The following is a 22,098-nucleotide window of genomic DNA, read 5'->3' on the forward strand; positions in this document are numbered from 1 at the left end:
AAAAAAAAAAAAAAAAAAAAAAAAAAAAAAAAAAAAAAAAAAAAAAAAAAAAAAAAAAAAAAAAAAAGAAAAAAAAAAAAAAAAAAAAAAAAAAAAAAAAAAGAAGAAGAAGAAGAAGAAAGAAAGCAAAAAAGGCAAAATTATTCAGAGCAGTGTGGGCAGAATGCTACTATTTATATAAAAACTTAAAGGGAGAGCCATATCTCTGCTTGCACATGTACAGCCTGTCTCCAGATAGAAGAGAAGAAGCTGGTTGCAGTGACTAAATAATTATTTATTTAAAAACAACAACAAATGGCTTGGGGTGTGGCAGCAAGGGGTGGGTGGAGGAAAAGAGGGAGGGAGATTATTGATAGCATCTCTCACCACGCTGCCCCACACCTGTCTCCACCCTTCGTGGGCCCCCAGACTACTAAAGAGGCTCCTTGTGAAAGGGTAGGTCAATGAAAGCAGCAGAACCATTGCTGATTGATTAGGAAACGAGTACATGCTGAATCCTGTCGGCATGGGAAGTTCCAAACTAGGGGAGGGCAGGGGTGGCCAGTCGAAGCTCCCTGAGCAGAACCTCCCTACGAGGTCCTGGGTGGAGGCTGATCCGAGTGTCCCAGGACAGCATGAGAAGATGAAGGGGGAGGAAAAGTATGCCGAGTTCAGCTCCAGTGAAGAGATAAACAGCAGCTCAAGACATACAAGAGTTGACAGCTTCTGCAGGAAGGCAGGGAACTAACATTTAACAAGCCAGGTACTCTTTGCCAGGCATTGAGTTAGAAGCTTAATGGACATTATCTCATTAAACTTAATTAAAAGAAAATATGAGGGAGGTGTTACTGTTGTTTTACGGATGAGAAAACCAAATCTCAGCAGGGTTAAGTAACGTGCCCCAGCTACACAGACAGTGATGGAGCCAGGCCTCACTCCCAGATCTGTTGGGCCCCTGTGTCTATTTAGGATGGTAATACTGAGGGTAGGGATTCCTGGACTGTGTGGGAAGGTTAAGCTACAGTACCTTAGGTCCCTTCCCAGCCCAGAGTTGATGATGCTGTGAGGTCTCCAGGGCGAGATGCAAAGCTTCAGAGACCTCACACAGTTCGTCTCCTCCAGGGACCTCTGGAGAGTGGATGGTCCACTCATGCATCAAGATGCGAAGCCTGTGTCAGGATGGTTAGGGCTGAGCTCTTCTGCCCAAGCAAGTGCAGGGGTCTTAAAAATAAAACACAAGCATTTCCATTATTCTTTTTTTAATGTTTATTTATTGGGCTGCATTAGATCTTAGTTCCAGCATGCAGGGTCTTCATTGATCATGTGGGATCTTTGAGGCAGTGTGAGGGCTCAGTAGGCGCAGCATGTGGGCTTAGCTGCCCCATGGCATATCAGTTCCCCAACCAGGGATCAAACCTGCATCCTCTGCAATGGAAGGTGGATTCTTAACCACTGGACCCCCAGGGAAGTCCCCACAGGGGTCTTTTAAGAAGGAAGAAGAAGGGACTGGAAATAAAGCAGCCATCCTGCAGTGTCGGCCACAACGGCATCCTGGAGGCATGCTCCTCTCCTCACCAGAGCATCTGAGCAAGGCCTCTTTGGTCTGGCAGTGCCCAGGCAGCCTTGCCAGGGGTCACACTGAAGAGAGGCCCTGGCCTGAGGTCCGCAGGGAGTGGTAGGAGCAGGGCAGAGCTGGAGCTGTGTGGTGTACATGGTCCAGAGCCTTTCCTGTGACACAGAGCACAGGGCATTGGTTTGGGATTAGGAAACCATCCAGAAAGTAGAGCCCTAATCTCTGTGGAGTCTACGGCCTAGCACCCTGGGAGAAGCTACAGAAGATGGACACGGAAATGGAAGAGAATGTTTACAAGCTTCTCTCACCTTTCAGGTGTCTCCCTCTGGATCTCTGGGCCCCCTCTCTGTCCCTCCAGTCCACAGCACCATGCCTGGAACAGGTGAGGTCTAAAAATAAGGTCTACTAGCATTCTTTTTGGAGAAGGCAATGGCAACCCACTCCAGTACTCTTGCCTGGAAAATCCTATGGATGGAGGAGCCTGGTAGGCTGCAGTCCATGGGGTCATGAAGAGTCAGACACTTACTGTGTGACTTCACTTTCACTCATTGGAGAAGGAAATGGCAACCTACTCCAGTGTTCTTGCCTGGAGAATCCCAGGGACAGTGGAGTCTAGTGGGCTGCCATCTGTGGGGTCGCACAGAGTTGGACATGACTGAAGCAACTTAGCAGCAGCAGAGGCAGCAGCAGCATTCTTTTAGATAATGGGATAACAGAACTGCAAGATATTGACCTAAGTCAGTTCAGTTCAGTTGCTCAATCATGTACGACTCTTTGCAACCCCATGGACTGCAGCACGCCAGGCTTCCCTGTCCATCACCAACTCCCGAAGCTTACTCAAACTCATGTCATTCGAGTCGGTGATGCCATCCATCTCATCCTCAGCATTCCCAAAATGTGTTTCAGAAGATGTTAACATTTTTTCTAGGAGGAAAAGTCTTCCATGATCAAGTAAGTTTGGGGAATGCTGAGTAGGTAAAGTTTGAGCAAGTGTTTTTGTTTTAATTGCTGCACTTCTCGGCCCACTTTATGTACAAATCTCTTATACATAAAAATGAGCTGAACAGAAGGCAGGGTTTTCTAAACCAATTTTCTACAGAACTCTATTTTTCAAAAAGTATTTCAAAGAATTAGATAGGGTGACCATATGTCTGGATTTGCCCAGGATAGCCCCAGTATCTGATGATCCCCTGTGATGATGTCATTATCAATACCAATGCCTTCGACCCTTCAAAGCATCTTAGCTTGGAGGATGAAATCTATGTCACCTTATCCACGGAATGCTGTTTGGGAAACTCAAATACAGGAGTTCAGTTTTATCCAGATTTGCCATATTACAGAGGTCACAAAGAGGTTTCAGGGAAGTGAAGCAAGTTGCCACAGGCCACAGAGCTCTTTAGTGGATGGCTGGGACTCCTCCTGTGCTCTTTCTGGAAGACTACGTACCATGTGGAGATGGGAACCCCAGAGAGGCTGGCCATCTTGACCTGTGCTCTCAGCTTCTCTTTTCCTCCCCGAGCATTCTTCCTTCTCTCCTCCTCGCTTCCCTCCCGAAGCTCTGGTTCTCTTTCTCATCCCACCCCTGGGTCCCAGGCTGGATATACCCAGCCCAGGGTGTGCCCTTGGAATGGGATGGTTTTGGCATCCATCCTTCCTGTGTTTTGCAAGTCTTGGACTTGTGGAACCAGCCATGCCACTCTCAGGGCCTGGGCTAAGGAGAAGTGTGTACGATGAGGGCCCCCTGGGGCTGGGTGTTGATGCTACCATGATAGGAGGTGGGCAGATGGGTGGAGGCGGGAGTGGAGTAGGGAGAAGGTGAGACCCCTTGGGGGATACGTGCCTGAAGGTCACGAGGTCCCTGGAGCCAGCCTCATTAATTCCCCCTTGTTTCTGCCTCTCCTCGTGCTCAGTAACGTCATCCTGTTCCCCTGGGAACAACAGCAGGCCATCTTCTCCAGGCTCAGGACTCCAGGCCAGCAGCCCCACTGCATCTCAGAATAACTCCAAAGCGGCCGTGAACTCCTCCTCCAGTTTTAACTCTTCAGGGTAAGGTGGAGGGAAGAGCACCAAGACACCTCTGCCAGGGCCAAGGGACATGTGAGAAGCTGTGTCTGAGGGTCAACACTTTGGGGAAGAAGGCTTGTCACAGGGGAGGCAGGTAGAGGGCGGGGTGGTGAGCCAGACTGGACTCTATCCCTTGGGAGTGGGATTTAAAAGAGAAGCCTCAGCCAGTGCTGGCAAGGAGCTGATGTCAACAGAGCCAAAATTTCCATCCTCTCTGGGAGGGTGGAAATTTCCAAACACTCCTGTCTGAAAGGGACAGGTCCTTCCCTGGGCTTCGGAGAACTCCCTTTCACGCCAGTTCCAGCTGCAGTGGGGGCATTCTGCCCCGAGCCTGAGCTTCCCTGTGTAGCTGACGCCCTGGGAGAGGGGAAGGGTGCTCCATCCTAACCTTGTGCTCCCACCCAGGATGCAGTGACAGAAGCAGCCTCCAGAGCCTTGATGCAAAGATTCTCCTCTAAAAAGTGTTCCCAGAGTGGATGCCTCAAGAGGTTTCTTCCCCAGTTCAGAACAAAACAAGAGATTTGCAAGTCAGGCAATTAAAGACCTGAGCTTGTTTGAAGAAATGAACCTGTTTGTCCAAACCCAAACTGTTTGGCAAGGCAGCCAGCTCTTAAGAGCCAACTGTTGCATACCCCCAAAGCTAGGAGCTCCTAAACCTCCCCCACCAAAAAGAAGAGAGGAAAACATATAACGGACATTTAAAAAAAAATTGTTCTGAGATATAATTCACATTCCATAAAATTTACCAATTTAAAGTGTACAAGTCAGTGTTTTTTAGTATATTCACAGGATGGTGCAATTGTCACCATATCTGATTCTAGAACACTTTCAGCACCCCTAGAAAAAAACCCTATATGTATCTGCTAGTGCTCACTGCTTATTCCTGTCTTTCCTCATGGTTAGAAGCTGTCTGATTGACTCGTTCCTTCCTCCCCTCTAGATCTTGGTATCGATGGAGTCATCCCACCTACCTCCACTGAGACCAAAAAGTTTCTCCTCTGCCACTTGGCCCTGTATTCCCCACCAGAAGGAAGGGAATCATGCCATCTCTGTATGGACAGATTACTTTCAGGAGAGAGAGCGGAAGAGGATGAACCCAAACTCTTGTCTTCTTCGGACCAAGGGCCTCCAGAGATCCAAACTGTGATTGAACCGTGTGCTGACTCCTAGCGCTCTTGAAATGCACATCCCTCCTAGGAGTTGGTCATTTCTACCTTCCTTGCCTGCACCCTTCTCTAAATATTTCAGACAGTTTCCCTGCTGCAGTGGCCTTTGAAAAAGGACTTCTTCTTATTCTCCAGCTCGTCTCCAGTTCATTCTGGGCACAGCCATTCACCTAGTGCCAGACTACCAGAGGGGAGAGAACGGGTTTTGACTCTGAACTTAGCCACAGTCCGAGAACTGATTCTAGAATCTGTGAAAAGATTTGAATCTGATGTCTCTACCAAAGCTTGGATGTTTTTTCTGTTCAGCAAACTTTTCATTTCCCCCCACTTTCTCTTTAGCCTCGTCCCCTTTTCTAGAACCAAATCCATTCATAATCGTATTCTCCAAATTCCCTCCTCTTTACTCAGTCCCCTGGCACATTTCTCTGCCCACAGGTGCTCTTCTGTCTGCTTTGTCTGCCCCAGAGTTCAGGAACACCTGTTTCTTCTCTCCTTCCCTGTGTTTCTCCTTCTCTCCTTCTCTGCCCTGTCTCCTGTTGCAGAAGGAGGAACACGAAAGCACACACACAACAATTATGCTGGCAACATAACTGTATATAGCCCTTTCCTTTTTTTGCATTATGTTCTTCTCTCCTTAATGTGGAATTTTCCAGAAAAATGTTTAACTCAGGTGTGAATTTTGAAAATGTCTCTGTAATATATTATCTTCTTTAACAAAAAAGAAAGAAAGAAAAAAAAATACCAAAGTGTGAACTACTGTGCTAGCTTCCACAGGAGTTCCCACATGGGCTGGGAATCCTTGTTGATTTTTGCAGGAACGTTCTTTCTCCAGTCTCTTTCTTTGTGGGCCAGTGTGTAGACTGTAACATGAAGCCATTGTAGAAATGGTCACTTTTTATTTTTTTTAAGATTGCATAGCCAAGAAAATGTTGAGATTCAAAGGAATCTCTCTGTTCCTAAATAAATTTGTATAATGATATATACAGTATTCCACTACTGGTAAGAAGCTACTACTGCTAAGTCGCTTCAGTCATGTCCGACTCTGTGCTACCCCATAGACGGCAGCCCACCAGGCTCCTCTGTCCCTGGGATTCTCCAGGCAAGAACACTGGAGTGGATTACCATTTCCTTCCCCAATGCACGCATGCATGCTAAGTCACTTCAGTCGTGTCTGACTCTGTGCGACCCTATGGACAGCAGCCCACCAGGCTCCTCTGTCCACGGGATTCTCTAGGCAAGAATACTGGAGTGTGTTGCCATTTCCTTCTCCAATTGGTAAGAAGAGGTTTAGGTTATTCTGTGTCTTTTGTTGTGGGGGAATGTGAATGCATATAATGAAAAGGATGGATAAAGTGTTTCAAATTGGTGGATCAAGTTTATTACCAATGCTGAAGATGACATACGTTAATACAGGGCTCTGGAGAGTTCAGAGATTCTACTCTTTTTGACTGAACAACCTTGAGGAAAGTGTAGGTAAGAGATTGGCTTCCTCATTTTGTAAGTGGGAGAATGGTAAACGTGTAAGGTCAAGTTGTTTGGAGACTTATGAGGTGAAGTCTGGGGTTTATAGCTCATATCTCAGAAATCCTAAAGGTCATGAAAGTGATAGATATTTGAGACAAGGGATGATTCAAAAGTCAAGTATTTGGCTTTTGAATGCACTGTGACTTTTGAAGAGGCAGTTGAGAGGCAAGTTGTGGTCTTTCTTGGGTTAATAAAAATTTAAATAGTTACCATTTTTGAGGCAAACATTGAGCTGTAGGAAAAGGAGACCCTTCAAAAATGTAATGACTGAAGGGAAGAAACTAAAACTAGCATTCAAAGTTTGTTACAAATAGTATATCCCAAGGGGAAATCTATATCCAAATAACCACAAATTAACTGGGTTGTTTTTTTTTTTTTTTTTGGATGGGGCTTATATTAAAAGTAATATCTCGTGTGGTGAAGTGGGAGAAAGCCTATTGGTAGTGGTTACTTTGTCAAGAAAAGATCTAGTTGAAAGGAGCTAGATATGCACCAAAGAGACAAGAGGGGCCTGCAGCAATAATTTAATTGTATAAAGAAACTACTCTGCCACCCATAGGCCCATGTGTACATACACTCATGTGTGTGCACTGTTCTTTGTACACTTGTGGGTGCCAGAGTAGACACTTTCCTGCAGCAGTATTGGCTACTTTGATACCTTGTTCAGGTGAGTGCTGCAAGTTGATGTCCTGCACTGTCCATGAGTCTGGTGTTCACTCATTTGACCCTTTAACAAATATTTTATTTTTTCAGAGCAGTTTTAGGTTTACAGCAAAATTAAGAGGAAGCTACAGAGATTTCTTGTACACCTCTTGCCCCCATATATTCATAGCTCTCCCCATGATCAACATCATTCACGAGAAAGTAATTTTTTTTTTTTTACCAAGAATGAATCTACACCGACACATCACAATCACCAAAAGTCCAGCATTAAACATTTGTTAGCTTACCTTGGAGTTCTCTCTAGATGTCGTACCTTCTCTAGGTTTGGAGAAAAGTACAATGATGCGTATCCATCATTATAATCACACAGAGTATTTTTCACTGCCCTAACAACCCTCTGTGCTCTACCTATTCATCTCTCCCTGCCACACCCTTACAGCCTTATTTCTGTCGCAATAGTTTTGCCTTTTCCGGAATGTCACATGATTGGAATCATAGTATATAGCCTTTCCAGATAGGCTTATTTCAATTAGTAATATGCATTTAAGTTTCCTTCATGTCTTTTCATGAGCTTGCTAGCTAGTTTCTTTTTAATGCTGAATAATATTCTAATGTCTGGATGTACCACAGTTTATTTATTCGTTTACCTACCGAAGGACATCTTGGTTGCTCCCAAATTTTGGCAATTATGAATAAAGCTGCTATAAATATCTGTGAACAGGTTTCTGTGTAGTCATAAATTTTCAGTTCATTTAGGCAAATACCAAGGAGTGTGATTGCCAGATTGTGAGAACATTTAGTTTTGTAAGAAACCACCAAACCGTCTTCCCAAGTGGCTGTACCACTTAGCATTCTCACCAGCAATGTAATTAAAGTTCCTGTTGCTCTGCATCCTTGCTAGCCTTTGTTGTCAGTGTTTGGGATTTTGGTCATTTTAATAGGAATACAGTGGTATCTCATTGTTGTTTTAATTTGCATATCCCTGATGGTATGATGTGGAACAACTTTTCACACACTTATTTATCATCTGTGTATCTTCTCTGGTGAGATGTCTATTAAGATATTTGGCCCATTTTTAAATCAATTTGTCTGTTTTTTTACTGTTGAGTTTTAACAGTTCTTTGTATACTTTGGATAACAGTCCTTTATCAGATGTGTCTTTTGCAAATATTTTCTCCCAGTCTGTGATTTCTCTTCTCATTCTCTTGATATTGTCTTTTGCAGAACAGAAATCTTTCTTTTTAGTGAAGTCCAGCTTGTTAAGTATTTCTTTCATGGTCTGTCTCTGGTGTTGGATCTAAAAAGGCAATACCATACCCAGCATCATCTAGGGTTCCTCCTATGTTATCTTCTAAAAGCGGTTCCCAACCTTTTCGGCACCAGGAACCAGTTTCATGGAAGACAATTTTTCCACGGACCAGCGGGGAGCACATGGTATGATTACCATCATGGTGTATCAGGATGATTCAAGCACGTTCTTTTTATTGCACAGCTTACTTCTATCATTATTATTACATCAGCTCCACCTCAGATCATCAGGCATTAGATCCTGGACGTCGAGGACCTCTGTTCCAAGAGCTTTATAGCTTTGTGTTTTACATTTAGGCCTGTGATCATTTTGAGTTAACTTTTGTGTAGGTTCATTTTTTCACATGTGGATGTACAGTTGTCCCAGCTCCATCTGTTGAAGACACTATCATTATCCTATTGTATTGCCTTTGCTCCTCTGTCAAAAATCAGTTGACTATATTTATGGGGGTCTATTTCTGGGCTATTTGACCATGGTTTTTATAAAAGAAATAAACAGAATTGTAGCCGACCTGCTCAGCCTCCAGTAGCTTCCATTAACTGTTGCTTTGGAATGTTGCTGAACAGACTCAAACCTAAAAGGGGGTACCAATTCACTTTTCATGTCTGTAAGATCCTGTAAAACTCATCATTCCAGTCAAGTTAAACTGAAGCCTGGTTAGCTTCTTCAGCATCTAATTAGGCACAAGAGAATCAAAGGGCAACAACCAGTCATTGTCTAGGAGGAAAGAAAGGGAAAAAGAATTGTTGCTGCTGCTTTTTAAATTTTCAAACTTTGATCTTTAGTAGACTCAAGACTGATGGGCTCAGCTGTGGGCTCCTAATACTAAGAGCTTTTGGTCCAACTGAGGGGTGTGAGGATGAGTTTAGTTGCAGACTCAAATTAAGAATCCTGTCCTGAAGCTCAACCCAATGTTCTGTGACAACCTAGAGTGGTGGGAAGGGGAGGGAGATGGGAGGGAGTTCAGGAGGGAGGGGATATATGTCTCTGAGTCGTGTTGATGTGTGGCAGAGGCTAACACAATATTGAAGAGCAACTGTCCTCCAATAATTGTATTTTGTTCTATACCTCTCAATATTGTACAATTATAATCTTTGATAATTAAATAATAATAATAATAGTTAAGCTAAAAAAAAAGAGAAGAATCCTGTCCTGGGCCCCCAGACTGCTGGCTGAGTGCCCCTTCCCACTGTGTACTCCGCTTCCCCTGGCCACATTCATGGACTGTGTTTGCTGACTCTTCTGTTTTCCTGATAGACTGTGGGGCGCTCCTTGTAGCTGTCTGTCTTTTTCTCTGTATCCTCTTGACTAGTACTGTGACAAGGACACAATAGGCAATTCAGGTTTTCAAAACCCGAATTCTTTCTTTTAACCTCTAAACAACTTCTAATAGGAGCTGTGAATAAAGAACACATAGTACCATCTTGGAGGAGACTCTAGAGGAGTGGAGGCAGCCTACCTTTGTGGTTAAGAGTATGACCTCCAATGCCATATTGCCTGGGTTCATTACCCAAATCTGCCTCCTACTAATCACATCACTTTGGGCAATTTCCTTCAGTGCTCTGTGACTCAGTTTTTCACCTGCAAAAATGGGGATAACAACAATATCCATCTCCAAGAGTTGTGAGAATTAATGACTTAATATGTATATATATGTAAAGTGCCTGGAACAATGCTTGATTAATAAGTGTTATCTGTTATTGTGATTATTATGATTATGATTGTTATTGTTAGTAAAATAAATTGGTGGAGAGCTTCCTGTTCCCTGAACAGGCCAGAACTTTCCTAGGAACACCACAGTTGACAAGCCTGTGATTTGGTGGAACACAAATCACCAAATTTGTGGCCAAAGATACATGAATTAATAAAATTTAATCCCAGGTAATGGAGTTCGAGCCTGGAATCTCAGCCACCCCAGGATAAAGGTCCGATATAGGCTCAACTGGAAGAACTAGCACTTTCCCTTATGCCCTCAGCCATTAGACTCCTGAAGCCTTTAATTCATATTCTGTTTTTTCCTGGGAAATGGTGGCAGCAAGAAGATAATTCCAGGTTCAGATACTAGAAGAACTGTAACAAAAACAAATGGGGAAAAGTTGAGATATGCATACCATCTATTCATTCAGTGAAATGGATCTCTCCTTGTTTTCTTTCTTCAAGCTATTATTGTTACTTATCTGGTCCATTCCAATCCACTTGTGACAGGTTGTCTTCTCCAATTCATTTTATATTGATTTTCATTGAGTAGCAGTGATTCCGAACTTTGCTTACACAGATAATGGAATTATCTGGGAAACTTAAAAAAAACTGACACACACCGATTCTGATTTACTTTGCCTGGGATGTGGCCCAGGGAAATGGGACTTTTAAAAACTCCTCAAGTGAGTCTGTTGTATTGTCATGGTTGAGATCCACTGCCTGAATGTGCATACAGATCGCTGGGGACTTTGTTAAAAATGCAGATTTGATTCAGTAGATCCAGGGTTAGGGTCTGAGAATTTGTGTTTTTAACAAACTCTCAGGTAATGCAGATTGGAGTAGCAAGGACTTGAGAACATGATAAAGTTATTCCCTTGCCAAAAATCATCATAGGTTTCCTGTTATCTGCATAATATAATGCCTCAGCCTGGCATCCGAGGCTAGCATCAATAATGAAAGGTTCTCTAACATCAGTTCCTCCCAAATATGACTAATCATCTGAATGATCTATGAGCAGGTTTTAATAGACATAGATTCCTGAACCTCACGCTAAGCCTATTAAAGCACAACCTTCAAGGTGCAGCCTGAACAAAGGGTGTTTTGAAAACACTTCCCAAGTGATCTAGAGGGGCATTCAGATTTAGGAGTGCCAGTATGCTTCCAATATACATTTGCAGGCTCACTTCCCATTCATTCAGGCAGCAATCATTTATTGCACCTGCCTTTGTAGCAGGTAGAGGTACCAACAAAGATGAAAAGAGTGTGATCCTGATTCTTAAGGGGCCAGCAAAACAAATCACCCAAACTACTTACTATTCCCCAAACATGGCCTAAAGCCTCACCCTTCTGCTCAAGGTCTTCTCTTCTTAAGAATATCTGGGCCCCTCAGCATCCTATCATTGCCTGTCTTGATCAACCAACCCAGATGCCCTCTTTTTAAAAATTAATGAATGAATTTGGCTGCACTGGGTCTTAGTTGTAACACTCAGGATCTTTAGTTGTGGCATGTGGGATCTAGTTCCCTGACCAAGGAATGAACCAAGGCTGCCTGCATTGAGAGCATGGAGTCTTAACCACTGGACCAATAGGGAAGCCCCTTAGATGCCCTCTTTACCCCATTTGCATCTCCAAACTTTGATTTAGCTATCTCTTCAAACTCACTTTCATTGGTATCAAAACAGATTCAGAGAGGAGAGAGGATTAACCCAAAGTGAGGTAACAACAACAATAATTAACATTTATATAACAACTTCCATGTGCCAGCCATTCTGTAAGCACTTTACACATGTCAAGTGTGTAAAATTCTTGCAATAACCCAATAAGACAGCTATTATTATTACTATCCCCATTCTGTGGATGAGAAAACAGAGGCACAGAAAAGTTAAGCAACTTGTTCAAAGATACACAGTCAGTAACCAAGCCGGATTTACTCTTAAAGCCTTATTCTCTACTGCCAAGGTAGTGAGAGGGCTGACCTGAGAAGGAACAGATAACATTGGTTTTCAGGCCTGAGCACTTTCCTGGAAATTAGTTATTTGTGTGCCTGTTTAACTTAAACGCAAAAGTGAAATCCCCCCCAGAGCCTAGTAGGGGTGTAAGCACTTAGTAGGTGCTCTCCAACTGGTTATGGGATGGGCCGTCACATCGTGGGGGCAGGAGATGGATAAGTGTTCAAACATAGACAACAAACAAGTAAGCAAAAACAACAGTCTGCAGGTCTCACGTCACTATTAGGTCATCATCACCCCTCACACCCCCGCCCCTTGCCTCCTCGTGACGAAGAGGGGATCCTCCCGCCCGCTTTCTGAACAATCCCGGGTCCAGCTCTGGCTGTGCGCTCCGTCCTCCCAGCCAGCAGGTGCCCCCAGACCCCCGGCTCCTCCTCTGCCGCCGACAGAGCCTGGTCCTCCCTCCCTCTTTCCGCTGCTTCCTGCTCCCGGGGATCCCGGTCCTGAGCTCTGGGGCCGAGGCGCCCGAGGCTTTCCGGGGCGCTGGACCAGGTAACTGCGCGGCGCGAACCGCCCGGCTCCGGCGGCCGGCTTGGGCTCCGGACGTGGATGTCCTGGCCTGCCCGGCCCGCTGAGCGGGGCGAGGGTGGGAGAAGAAAGCCGGCAGATGGCCTGGCCTGGCCTCTGAGGGGAGAGGGCCTCCTTCTGCCTCTGGGTGCCGACGGGATACCGGCATAACGGTCCGGCTCAGGTGCGCCGCCGCCGGGCGTAGCCGCAGCGTAGGGTAGGCAGGTCCAGGAGAGATGCGCTCGCGCTGCCTGCCAGGCGCCGAGGTTGCCGCTGGCTCCAGCCACGCCTGCTCCGAGGCCCAGAGCCAGGTGGGCCCGCCCAGCGCTCCTCCTCCCGAATCTGGCCCTGGACAGGGAGGAGCGAGGACTGGAGCCTTGGAATTCTGAGCGGAAACGGCCATCGGCCATCTAAATACCCTGCCATCCTTTCCCCCAAGAGTGAAAAGCCCAAACGCGGAGACGGAGTGACATTCTCAAGGTCACAGCGTTGTATCTGCCATTTACGAATGTCTATTCTTTTATTTGTTTGTAAATGGGCTACTGTTCGCTCTGTTCTGCCAGGGAATTAGGATTCAGGGAAGAAGACTAAAAATACTAATCGGCATAACCAAAAGAGCTGATCCGTATTACTCTGGCTGGTGACCCTGGCCTTTAAAAGGAAGTGAGAGAGGACGGTTCTTTTCACTCTGGATCCTTTGTACTTCTGGCTCTTGCTCAGAAAATTGGCCTGGAAGTTTTATGAAATTCTCTCGGAACTCCTTGTCAGAACTGGGCTGGATTATAGAGTTTTATCGGTCATTTTCCCCTCTACTTTCTCTCTCTTTTTTAACTGAAGCTCCAGAGGTGAAAGTGATTGGTCCACACACTCATAGCTATTTAGGGGCAGAAATAGAATTGGAACTCAGGTCAGTGATTGACACCTGCTGTTTTCTTGAGTAGAAATCTGGTTTCAGATGAAAGCTGTACTGCACTTGACCTTCATAAAGCCCTCTTGGGATAGCATTCTTGGGAGTGGCTTTTGTACTGATGTGTGTTGGTCCACAGATACTATTTCACTTGTCAGAATAAAGTTAAGCAGTGAGTGTAGCCATGCAGAAAATTCCTGCTGAGATGAGACAGATATCTGAAATGTATTTTTTAACTTTTTTATTTGTACTTTCAGTAGAGGGGCTAATGAATATTAATAATGACATCTTGGTTATTTTCAGATTTTTGTCCTGTCTGACTCTATTGACTCCATTATTTTCATTCTTGTCCTGGTATATTTATCACTAGTAAGAATGTCAAAGTGTAGCTTTCTGACTGTGTTTCATTTTTAACTAATTTCCTTAAAGGTATTTTTATATATTAACAAAAACTCCCCACTTGTACCTCAAAATCCTGCTTCCCTCTTGGCCAGTTTTTGAGTTAATTACAAAACTGAATAGAACTAGCTTCTTTTTTTTTCTTCCAAAATATCTAGGTCTTTGTTTAGTTCTATCTTCAGGTTTACCTCATTTTGATTTTGACTGGTAAACCCATAATTCAAACCCAAACTTCAGTTGAGTTTAGTATCAGTTTAAAACCACATTAAACTCTCATGTGTCATGACTTCTAGCAGAGACCACAAGTGGTGGACGTGTTTTTCCATGAGAGCTTCTTATTGGGATTTTTGAAATATGAACACATCTAATACGTGTATTATATTACTTGTGTCTCGTAGTCCAAGGTCAGTCATCACTGGGAGATTATTGGCATTTACTCATCATTACAACATGTTATGTTAGACTGTCTACTAACTCAGAATGCAGTTCTTGCTTTTCGGTTTACAGTTTTGACCAGTGATCTCTAACGAACACGCAAATCAGAATTACAGCCACTCTTCAGTGGAAGATTCTTGGCAATGTAGATAAGGAAAAAGTATTTCTGTGCAGGTAATATTTTTGTACTGTCTTACAGTAGAAATGAAGACATATACTCAATACGACCCAATGCTGTTTTCTTAGGGTGCGTTCTTTGTTTTTCTGGTTTTGGTCTTTTCGTCATAGGATGGCCTTAGCTCTGTGTCTGCAGGCACTGTGCAGCCTGGGGGGCTGGCTTTCGCTCTACGTTTCTTTCTGTCGCCTGAATAAGCACCGAAGCTATGAGTGGAACTGCCGGCTGGTTACGTTCACCCATGGAATCCTCTCCATAGGTCTCTCAGCTTATATTGGCTTCATTGACGGCCCTTGGCCTTTTACCCACCCAGGTATGTGGGAGACGTTAGAGAATTTTCCCTTAGGAATTTATGATTTGGAGGTAGTCTTGGAAGGATGGGAGTTTCCCACAGAATTTGTATAATACTGAAGAATATTGAAGAATAATTACTATTATAATGTGCTTTGGGAGTCTTAGTTCATCTTCCTGTTAATTCCGATATTGTATGCATCACCTTTTGTTCTGCTTTTCATAACTCTATTTTTAAAACAATTTTAATTGCTTTTTACAATTTAATTGATCAAAATGTATAAATTATAAAAGCAATGTCAACATTTTCTACCACCACCCCCAGACAGACAGACAGACAATGGACTGTATAATACATACTTTTTGGTAACCTGCAACTTTTACTTGATTGTATATTCAAAGGACATCATCTTTCCATGTCTATGTATATAGATCTTCCTTATCCTTTTCAGTTATTATATAATATTATGTTGTATGCATTTGCTATCCTTTATTTAACCAATGCCTCATTATTTGGGGTAGCTGAATTAATTTTTAAGCTGCCAGATGTGTTCCTAAATGTTCCTTAGAATACAAAACCTGTCTCCCCTTGAATTAGTTTGCTGGGCTTTATTACAGACTGGGTAGCTTAAATGACAAAGATTGATTTTCTCGCAATTCTGGAGGCTAGAAGTCCAAGATCAAGTTGGTGCATTTGATTTCTTCTAAGGCTTCCCCTCCTTTGTGTGCAGATAGCTGCCTTCTTGCTGTCTTCACATGGTCTTTTGTGCCTAGTGTCCTCGTTTTACAAGAACACCACCCTAATGACTCTATTTTAATTACCTCTTCAAAGGTCCTATCTCCAAATATAGTCATATTTTGAGGTACTGGGGTTCAGCCCTTCAACATATGAATTTTGTGAGGACATAGTTTAATCTGTAAGTTCCCTAGAATATGATTTTTTTTTAATTCCTTAGATTCTTTTTCTAATTTCTTTATAGTCCCATATTGAGTTTCTGAATTTCCTCCTCAAACTATCAAACTGATAGGAAGCAATGCTTAAGCTTCATGTTTTACATGAAGGCTGTTAATGGATTCAAACAAAGGGTCCTTGCACCCTATGTTCCTGCATATGGGAACATGCAGAGTCCACTTTCAAAACAAGTTAGGGCCACCAGTGTCCAATAATCTAACCCATTAAGCTAAGAAATTAATCTGACATTTGGGACAGAGTAACATTTCCGTTATGGTTTATTATAGGATATTGAATATTGTCCCTTTGCTATATAGTAGGATCTTGTTTTTTGTCCATTCCATATATGATAGTTTGCATTTGCTAGTGGGATAGAATAACTGAATCTGGAAGCAGACTTTTAGCTGGTTGAAAAAAAAAAAGAAAGAAAGAGACTGTGTAGGATTTTAATTGAAAGAACAAAGTAACTCGATTTTATGCTGCTACACAGAGGACGCTGGATCATCACTGGTGTTCAAATCACTCACTGAGATCTGATGCATCAGAACAGCATGTCCTGGGGGCTGTAACATTGCTTTGATAGAGACCAGAGTTTTAGGTTTTAGTCTTTTTTTTTTTAGTTGTCTCTAAAAAGCGTGTGCCTGCCATTGCTTTTGTTTTCAGTGATTCCAAAAGGTTTGAGAAAGAGCAACACAGGATCCCTGTGTAAGCCAGCACAATTCCTAGCCACTCAATATGCTTCTTCTTGGTTTATTTCAGGCTCACCCAATACACCTCTCCAAGTGCACGTTCTGTGTCTCACCTTGGGCTACTTCATCTTCGACTTGGGCTGGTGCATCTACTTCCGGTCTGAGGGGCCTCTGATGCTGGCTCACCACACACTGAGTATCTTGGGCATCATCGTGGCCCTGGTGCTTGGAGAGTCGGGCACAGAGGTCAATGCGGTCCTCTTCGGAAGCGAGATTACCAACCCCCTGCTACAGATACGCTGGTTTCTTCGTGAAACAGGCCATTACCATAGTTTCACCGGAGACGTGGTGGATTTCCTCTTTGTGGCCCTGTTCACTGGAGTGAGGATTGGTGTAGGAGCTTGCCTCCTCTTCTGTGAAATGGTCTCACCCACGCCCAAGTGGTTTGTGAAGGTCGGGGGAGTGGCGATGTATGTGGTGTCTTGGTGTTTCATGTTTAGCATCTGGCGCTTTGCATGGAGGAAAAGCATCAAGAAGTACCACACCTGGAGAAGCAGGTGGAGTGAGGAGCGGCAGCTCAGACTTAATGGACATCTCAAGACACACTAGCCAAGGCTTGCTCTGGACAATGGATTAGGTTAAGTCAGCCACGGGAACCAGGTTGGACATATGGCTGTTACAGAATCATACTTATTACAAACTTAGATCACAAAAAAAGGGCTAAATTTATTGATTGGCTTGAAAGCCAGTCTTGGAGCAGAACACATTCCAGTATTAAAACGCTAACTTCTGCAGCAGCACAGCTGTGGAAAGTGCGACTACCAGCAGTAGTTGCGAGTAAGTCAGAGCTGTGAGATGAGTGTGCTGCATTCCTTGTAGGTTGTGGTGACCTTGGCTCTTCTGTCCCTGGGAGGCTTGATGACCAGACAGCTTAGAAAGGAACTCAAAAAACATTAGTGCAATTTCTTCCTTATTCCTTTGAATAAACAAATGCTTATTCCTGGTTTCTGTGTAGCAGCTTAAAGAAATGCACCCCATTTACTATAAAGTGAGGGACTTTCAGGAAGTAACTTGGATCAGGAAATTGAGAGCAGGATGGGGGGTGAAACCATGACAGTGGTGGGGGGCTACTTCCTGAGCCTCCCTATACCATATACTTGGTATATACCATATAGGACTCCCTGTGCTTGGGGGTCCCCAAGTACATACCTTTAGGCATGATGCTTCACTAGGAAGACTCACAGCACACAGCACTTTGTTGTACTTAGAGCTTTGATTTATTACAGTAACAGGATACAATGAAAACTCAGTGAAAGGAAAAGGCACCCGGAGCAGAGTACAGGGGAAACCAGCCCAAGCTTCCAGAGCCCTCTCCCAGTGGGATCATGCAGGATGTGCTAATTCCTCTAGCAGTGATCTGTTCAGAGTATGTATGACATGTCTAGAAGAAAGCTTGTTAGAGATTCGGTATCCAAGGTTTCAGTTGGGGGCTGGTGCCATAGGCAGTCTCTCCATGGCGTGCAAAAGTCAGCCTTTTCCTGACTCCCAGAAGGAAAAGAGGTTTTCATCATGAACCACATTGTTTGTGCAGTTTAGAGTCAGTGACCCAGTCTCATCAGTTCAGGTGGGAACCTTCCTGATGAAATCTAAGTCCCCGGATGCTGGCCAAGGGCCAACCTTGCAGACAGCCCTTTCCAGGCCTGCTCTATTAACTCTTTTCTGCACAAAAACCATAGAGCTAGAGCTTCGGATGAGAGATGAATGAGGTGTGGGCAGATTTACCGAGTCCTGTTGTACGAGTTCTGCCCTACCAGGAAAACTATGCCAGTTCTCAGGGCTTTCGTGCATTAATCTCCTAGGCATGAGAGGCTGTGACTGAATTCCGTAGGGATTTACCATGTAGATTCCACTGGGCTTGAGATGCCAGTTCAGGTTTCAGCTCTGCTATACATACTACAAACCAGAACCAAAGACCAAATGTCCTGGCCTCAGGGTGATGAGGCTGGTTTTTTTTTTTTCCATTTCAGATACATTCCCTGTTCATCTTGTTACTACTTTTTCTCTCGAAAAGGTGCCATTCTCTCTGGACAGTATATTATGAAAAAGCCAATGTCAGGAGGAAAAAAATATTTCTTAATCAATAGTCTCTCATCTTACCTAGGCAAAGCAAGAACACAAGTGTAGTAAAAGGGCTTAGGAAGTGAGAATTCTTAGGTTCTTTGAACTAATTTGGCTACTCACCTGCCAGATCCTTTGGGCAGGTCACTTGTTTACTCTTTACCTCTGTTTGAACCCTACTGTCAATAAACAAAATACTCCATTGCATATTTCATAGAGACATTAGGTGGCTTTTCATTAATGAAGGTCTTTAATGTAGGGCTTTTATGGGAAAAAAGGAAAGTTTTATTTATTTGTTCATTCGTTTTTTATTTATTCAGTCAATTGTGTTGTTGAGACCACGTAGTGGCGACCACGTAGCTCAGCTGATGAGCAAGAGTCTGGGGCTGTTGAAGTCAGGGCTGGAGGTCGGTAGGAAGTGTCAGCCCATTCGATGGTCACTCGTAATCCTAGCCTAATGAGTGGTTTTTGAAAATGGACATCATTGTCCAGGCATGAGTGGTTGGAACCGCATGAAGTCATCATTGCTCTGGGAAAAGACAGCTTTAAAGGCATGTTAACTATGGGTCTTTTAAAATGACTGTCATTTGGTTAAGGAGATTTGCTGGACATGAGAATAATCTGACAGTAGCATCCCCAGCTCCTTTTTTTCTATGACCCATATCCCTGAAATGCTGGTTAGCTTCTTTCCAATAAGATTGCGGTCAAAGTAGGATGCTAGGGAATGCTGATTTTAGCAAAAGCCTAGTTAGAAAAGCGTGGCTTGGCACCAAAAAAAAAAAGGGGGGGGAGAAGCCGTCTCTTGAATTTTGGCACAGTGCAACCTGTCCCATACCAGACAAATGAATAGACTTAATCTGGTACCAATTCTTTTCTCCTCATGCCTCAGAAGTGAAGGGATTGTAGACCTTGCTCTTTTAGGGGAATGTACTTAGATTTCTTGAATTTCAAGAAACCTAACTAATGATAAGGGAAGGAGAATCCCTCATTTCAGCTTTTTCTTGATGTTGTAGCTGATAACTCTGAAGGCAACTTGCTGAGACAAAACTGTGAAATGAAGGTGACTCAGCAGTTAAGATGCTGAGTTTGTCCATGACAGGTACTGTAGGGCTAATTAACATGTGGTATGGTCAGACACATGAAGTACTCTTTTGCATTCAGATTACTATGTAATAATTATTAACACTGCTCAAGAAGAATTTATATTTCAATAAGATTTATGCTAAATTTTATAAAAATAAACAACTTTTTATCAACCCAGGGTCTGCTTTATGTCTTTCTTGTGGTTCTGCCAAGAAGCTTAAAAAAAAAAGGCTTTGGCTTGCAGAAAGGTTGAACCATATTTATACTTACCGGTAAAATACTTCTTGGCTGCTCTTATCCACCATTCTTAATAGTGTTTATTTTTTGAGGCAACAACCTACATACAGAAAGCAGTTTGCCAAAAGGAGGAGGAAGAACTTAATTTCTTATTTTGCCACCTGTTTTAGTTGTTGTTCAGTCACTCAGTCGTGTCTGACTCTTTGCAACCCCATGAACTGCAGCACGCCAGGCTTCCTTGTGTTTTACCATCTCCTGGAGCTTGTTCAAACTCATGTCCACTGAGTCTGTGATGCCATCCAACCATCTCGTCCTCTATTGTCCCCTTCTCCTCCTACCTTCAATCTTCAAAAGCATCAGCATCTTTTCCAGTGAGTCAGTTCTTCGAAGCAGGGGCCCAAAGTATCCGAGCTTCAGTTTCAGCATCAGTCCTTCCAATGAATATTCAGAATTGATTTCCTTTATGTTTGACTGGTTTGATCTCCTTGCAGTCCAAGGGACTCTCAAGAATCTTCTCCAACACCACACTTCAAAAGCATCAAATCTTTGGTGCTCAGCCTTCTTTATGTTCTGTCTATTTGAGTAGTTGCCTTGAAAATGATGATGTCCAGTTGGGTCCATGAAGACAGGGCCTTCTGCTTTCTTCAGACTCTGCTTCCAAAGACTGGAACAGTGTTAGACACACAGTAGGTGCTCATTGTGTGCTCAGTAATGTCCAACTCTTTGCAGCCCCAGGGATTGTAGGCCACCAGGCTCCTCTGTCCACTGGATTACCTAGGTAAGAATACTGGAGTGGAGTGCCATTTCCTCCTCTAGGGGGACCTTCCCAACCCAGGGATCAAACCCAAGTTTCTTACATCTGCACTGGCAGGTGGTTCTTTACCACTAGAGCCACTTGGGAAGCCAGGTGCTCAGTAAGCAGCTTGAAAGAATGGATGAGGGCCTGGATAACCCCCCATTGGAAAACCTCAAAGAGCATGCACAGTGGATAGGTGTCATCGATGTCATTTTTCTAGATAAAGGACTAATGTCCCTGTGGAGTGTGTTCTGCCTAAATTGGTGTGACTATTGTGAAGGTAGTCTATACACAGACTCTAGAACAGTCTAGAGCTACCAACAGTTGTAAAGAGGCTTTCGGGGACTTTTTTTTTTTTTCTTTTTTTTACCATGAGAGTTTTGTGTGTGAATATAGAGATTTTCATTATTTAAAAAAAAAATACCCCTGGAGTGAATAATCACTGGCTTAATTAAATCCTTTGCTTACCATCTTCCGAAGCTTTCCCACAGCAAATGGCCTCTTTGCTCACAGCTAGAACTTTGGGTCTGTTTAAGTTTGGAAAGATCGTGAAAGCAGCCTGCCAAGAGGTTTTGTATGCAAGGAAGAGAAGGTGAATTAGGAAACTTTCCCAGTTTGTTTTATTCCTGAAGCTCGTGGAGTGAGGCATTCTTGAAGGGAAGAAGGAAACTCATTTTTAAAATGCATGATTTGATGAGTCATTGGGTCCAATTATTTTGATACCCAAGCTGTGAAATTGTTGGAATACGGCAAAAAAAAGATATTTAGCACGTCTAAAAGTTTGCGGATAAGGTTTGAATTTTGGTCGTTGTATACAGACTGATGAAGCTCTTTCCAGTTATCTATGGAAAATGCGCAGTTTAATGAGTTTACAGGACAGAATTATCATGCTAGGGTACACCAGCAGGTGGCAATGTGTCCTGGTCTGATCATTAGGAAAGTGGCTTGGAACCCTATTCTGCTTCTATTCTTTCCCAAAATAAACATTACAAAATTAGTTGGCTGTGCCCTGGACTTAAAAAAAAAAAAAATCGAGCAATAAAGAGTCATCTTTGGCCTCTGTTTATCTTTATCTTTTTTTTTTTTTTTTAAACCGAGTTCTAACGTCAGCCTTAGCTCATGCATCTATTCAGGGATAATGATCCTTTCACGCACTGTTGCGGATTGACTTTTAGAAACAGCATTGTTAAGAGGTAATTGTTTCCTTTCTCCACATCCACTGTTTATTAGATTTGCTTTGCCACTTGATTTCCACAAAAATGTTAAAGACCCTTACCCACCAATACAGGTTTGAACCCCAAAGTCTGATAATGGTTGCATGAAGAGACAGCCACTTCAGATGTTTGCAGGCGGGATGGAAGAAATATATTGTACATGGAACTTGAATAGCTACAATCCTGAGTTACGCAACCATAAAACTGGATGGGTGTCTAAACCTACTACCTAGTAGGAAAAAAACATATATATATATATATATATTTGGGAACTCTTCAAAGAGAACTGTAATGTAACAGGATAAATAAA

At 43.3% G+C, this 22,098-nt stretch overlaps 2 protein-coding genes across 9 annotated transcripts in view; both read left to right on the forward strand.

Moving 5' to 3' along the window:
- The window catches only part of POU2F3 (POU class 2 homeobox 3), an 87,801-nt gene extending 83,135 nt beyond the window's left edge, over window positions 1-4,666 (forward strand). For both annotated transcript variants that reach the window (XM_010830473.1, XM_010830475.1), the window contains exons 11-13: window positions 1,868-1,934; window positions 3,463-3,598; window positions 4,557-4,666. In XM_010830473.1, the coding sequence (XP_010828775.1) occupies window positions 1,868-1,934; window positions 3,463-3,598; window positions 4,557-4,596 (243 nt within the window). In that variant the 3' untranslated portion in view covers window positions 4,597-4,666. The remainder of the gene's footprint in view (window positions 1-1,867; window positions 1,935-3,462; window positions 3,599-4,556) is intronic.
- Window positions 4,667-12,296: 7,630 nt separating this feature from the next.
- TMEM136 (transmembrane protein 136) lies at window positions 12,297-19,714 on the forward strand. Of its 7 annotated transcripts, none has more exons than XM_010830478.1 (4): window positions 12,297-12,477; window positions 14,285-14,407; window positions 14,522-14,721; window positions 16,411-17,344. In XM_010830478.1, the coding sequence occupies exons 3-4, from the start codon at window positions 14,523-14,525 to the stop codon at window positions 16,947-16,949; spliced, it is 738 nt and encodes a 245-aa protein (XP_010828780.1). In that variant the 5' UTR covers window positions 12,297-12,477; window positions 14,285-14,407; window position 14,522; the 3' UTR covers window positions 16,950-17,344. The 7 variants fall into 7 exon arrangements, with proteins under 7 accessions (XP_010828780.1, XP_010828782.1, XP_010828783.1 ...); XM_010830480.1 differs by having other exon boundaries at window positions 14,306-14,407; XM_010830477.1 differs by lacking the exon at window positions 12,297-12,477 and adding an exon at window positions 12,732-12,972 and having other exon boundaries at window positions 14,306-14,407; window positions 16,411-19,714.
- Window positions 19,715-22,098: the final 2,384 nt, after the last annotated feature.

The sequence above is a fragment of the Bison bison genome, unplaced genomic scaffold, assembly GCF_000754665.1.
Source record: "Bison bison bison isolate TAMUID 2011002044 unplaced genomic scaffold, Bison_UMD1.0 scf7180017864518, whole genome shotgun sequence".
Lineage (NCBI taxonomy): Eukaryota > Metazoa > Chordata > Mammalia > Artiodactyla > Bovidae > Bison > Bison bison.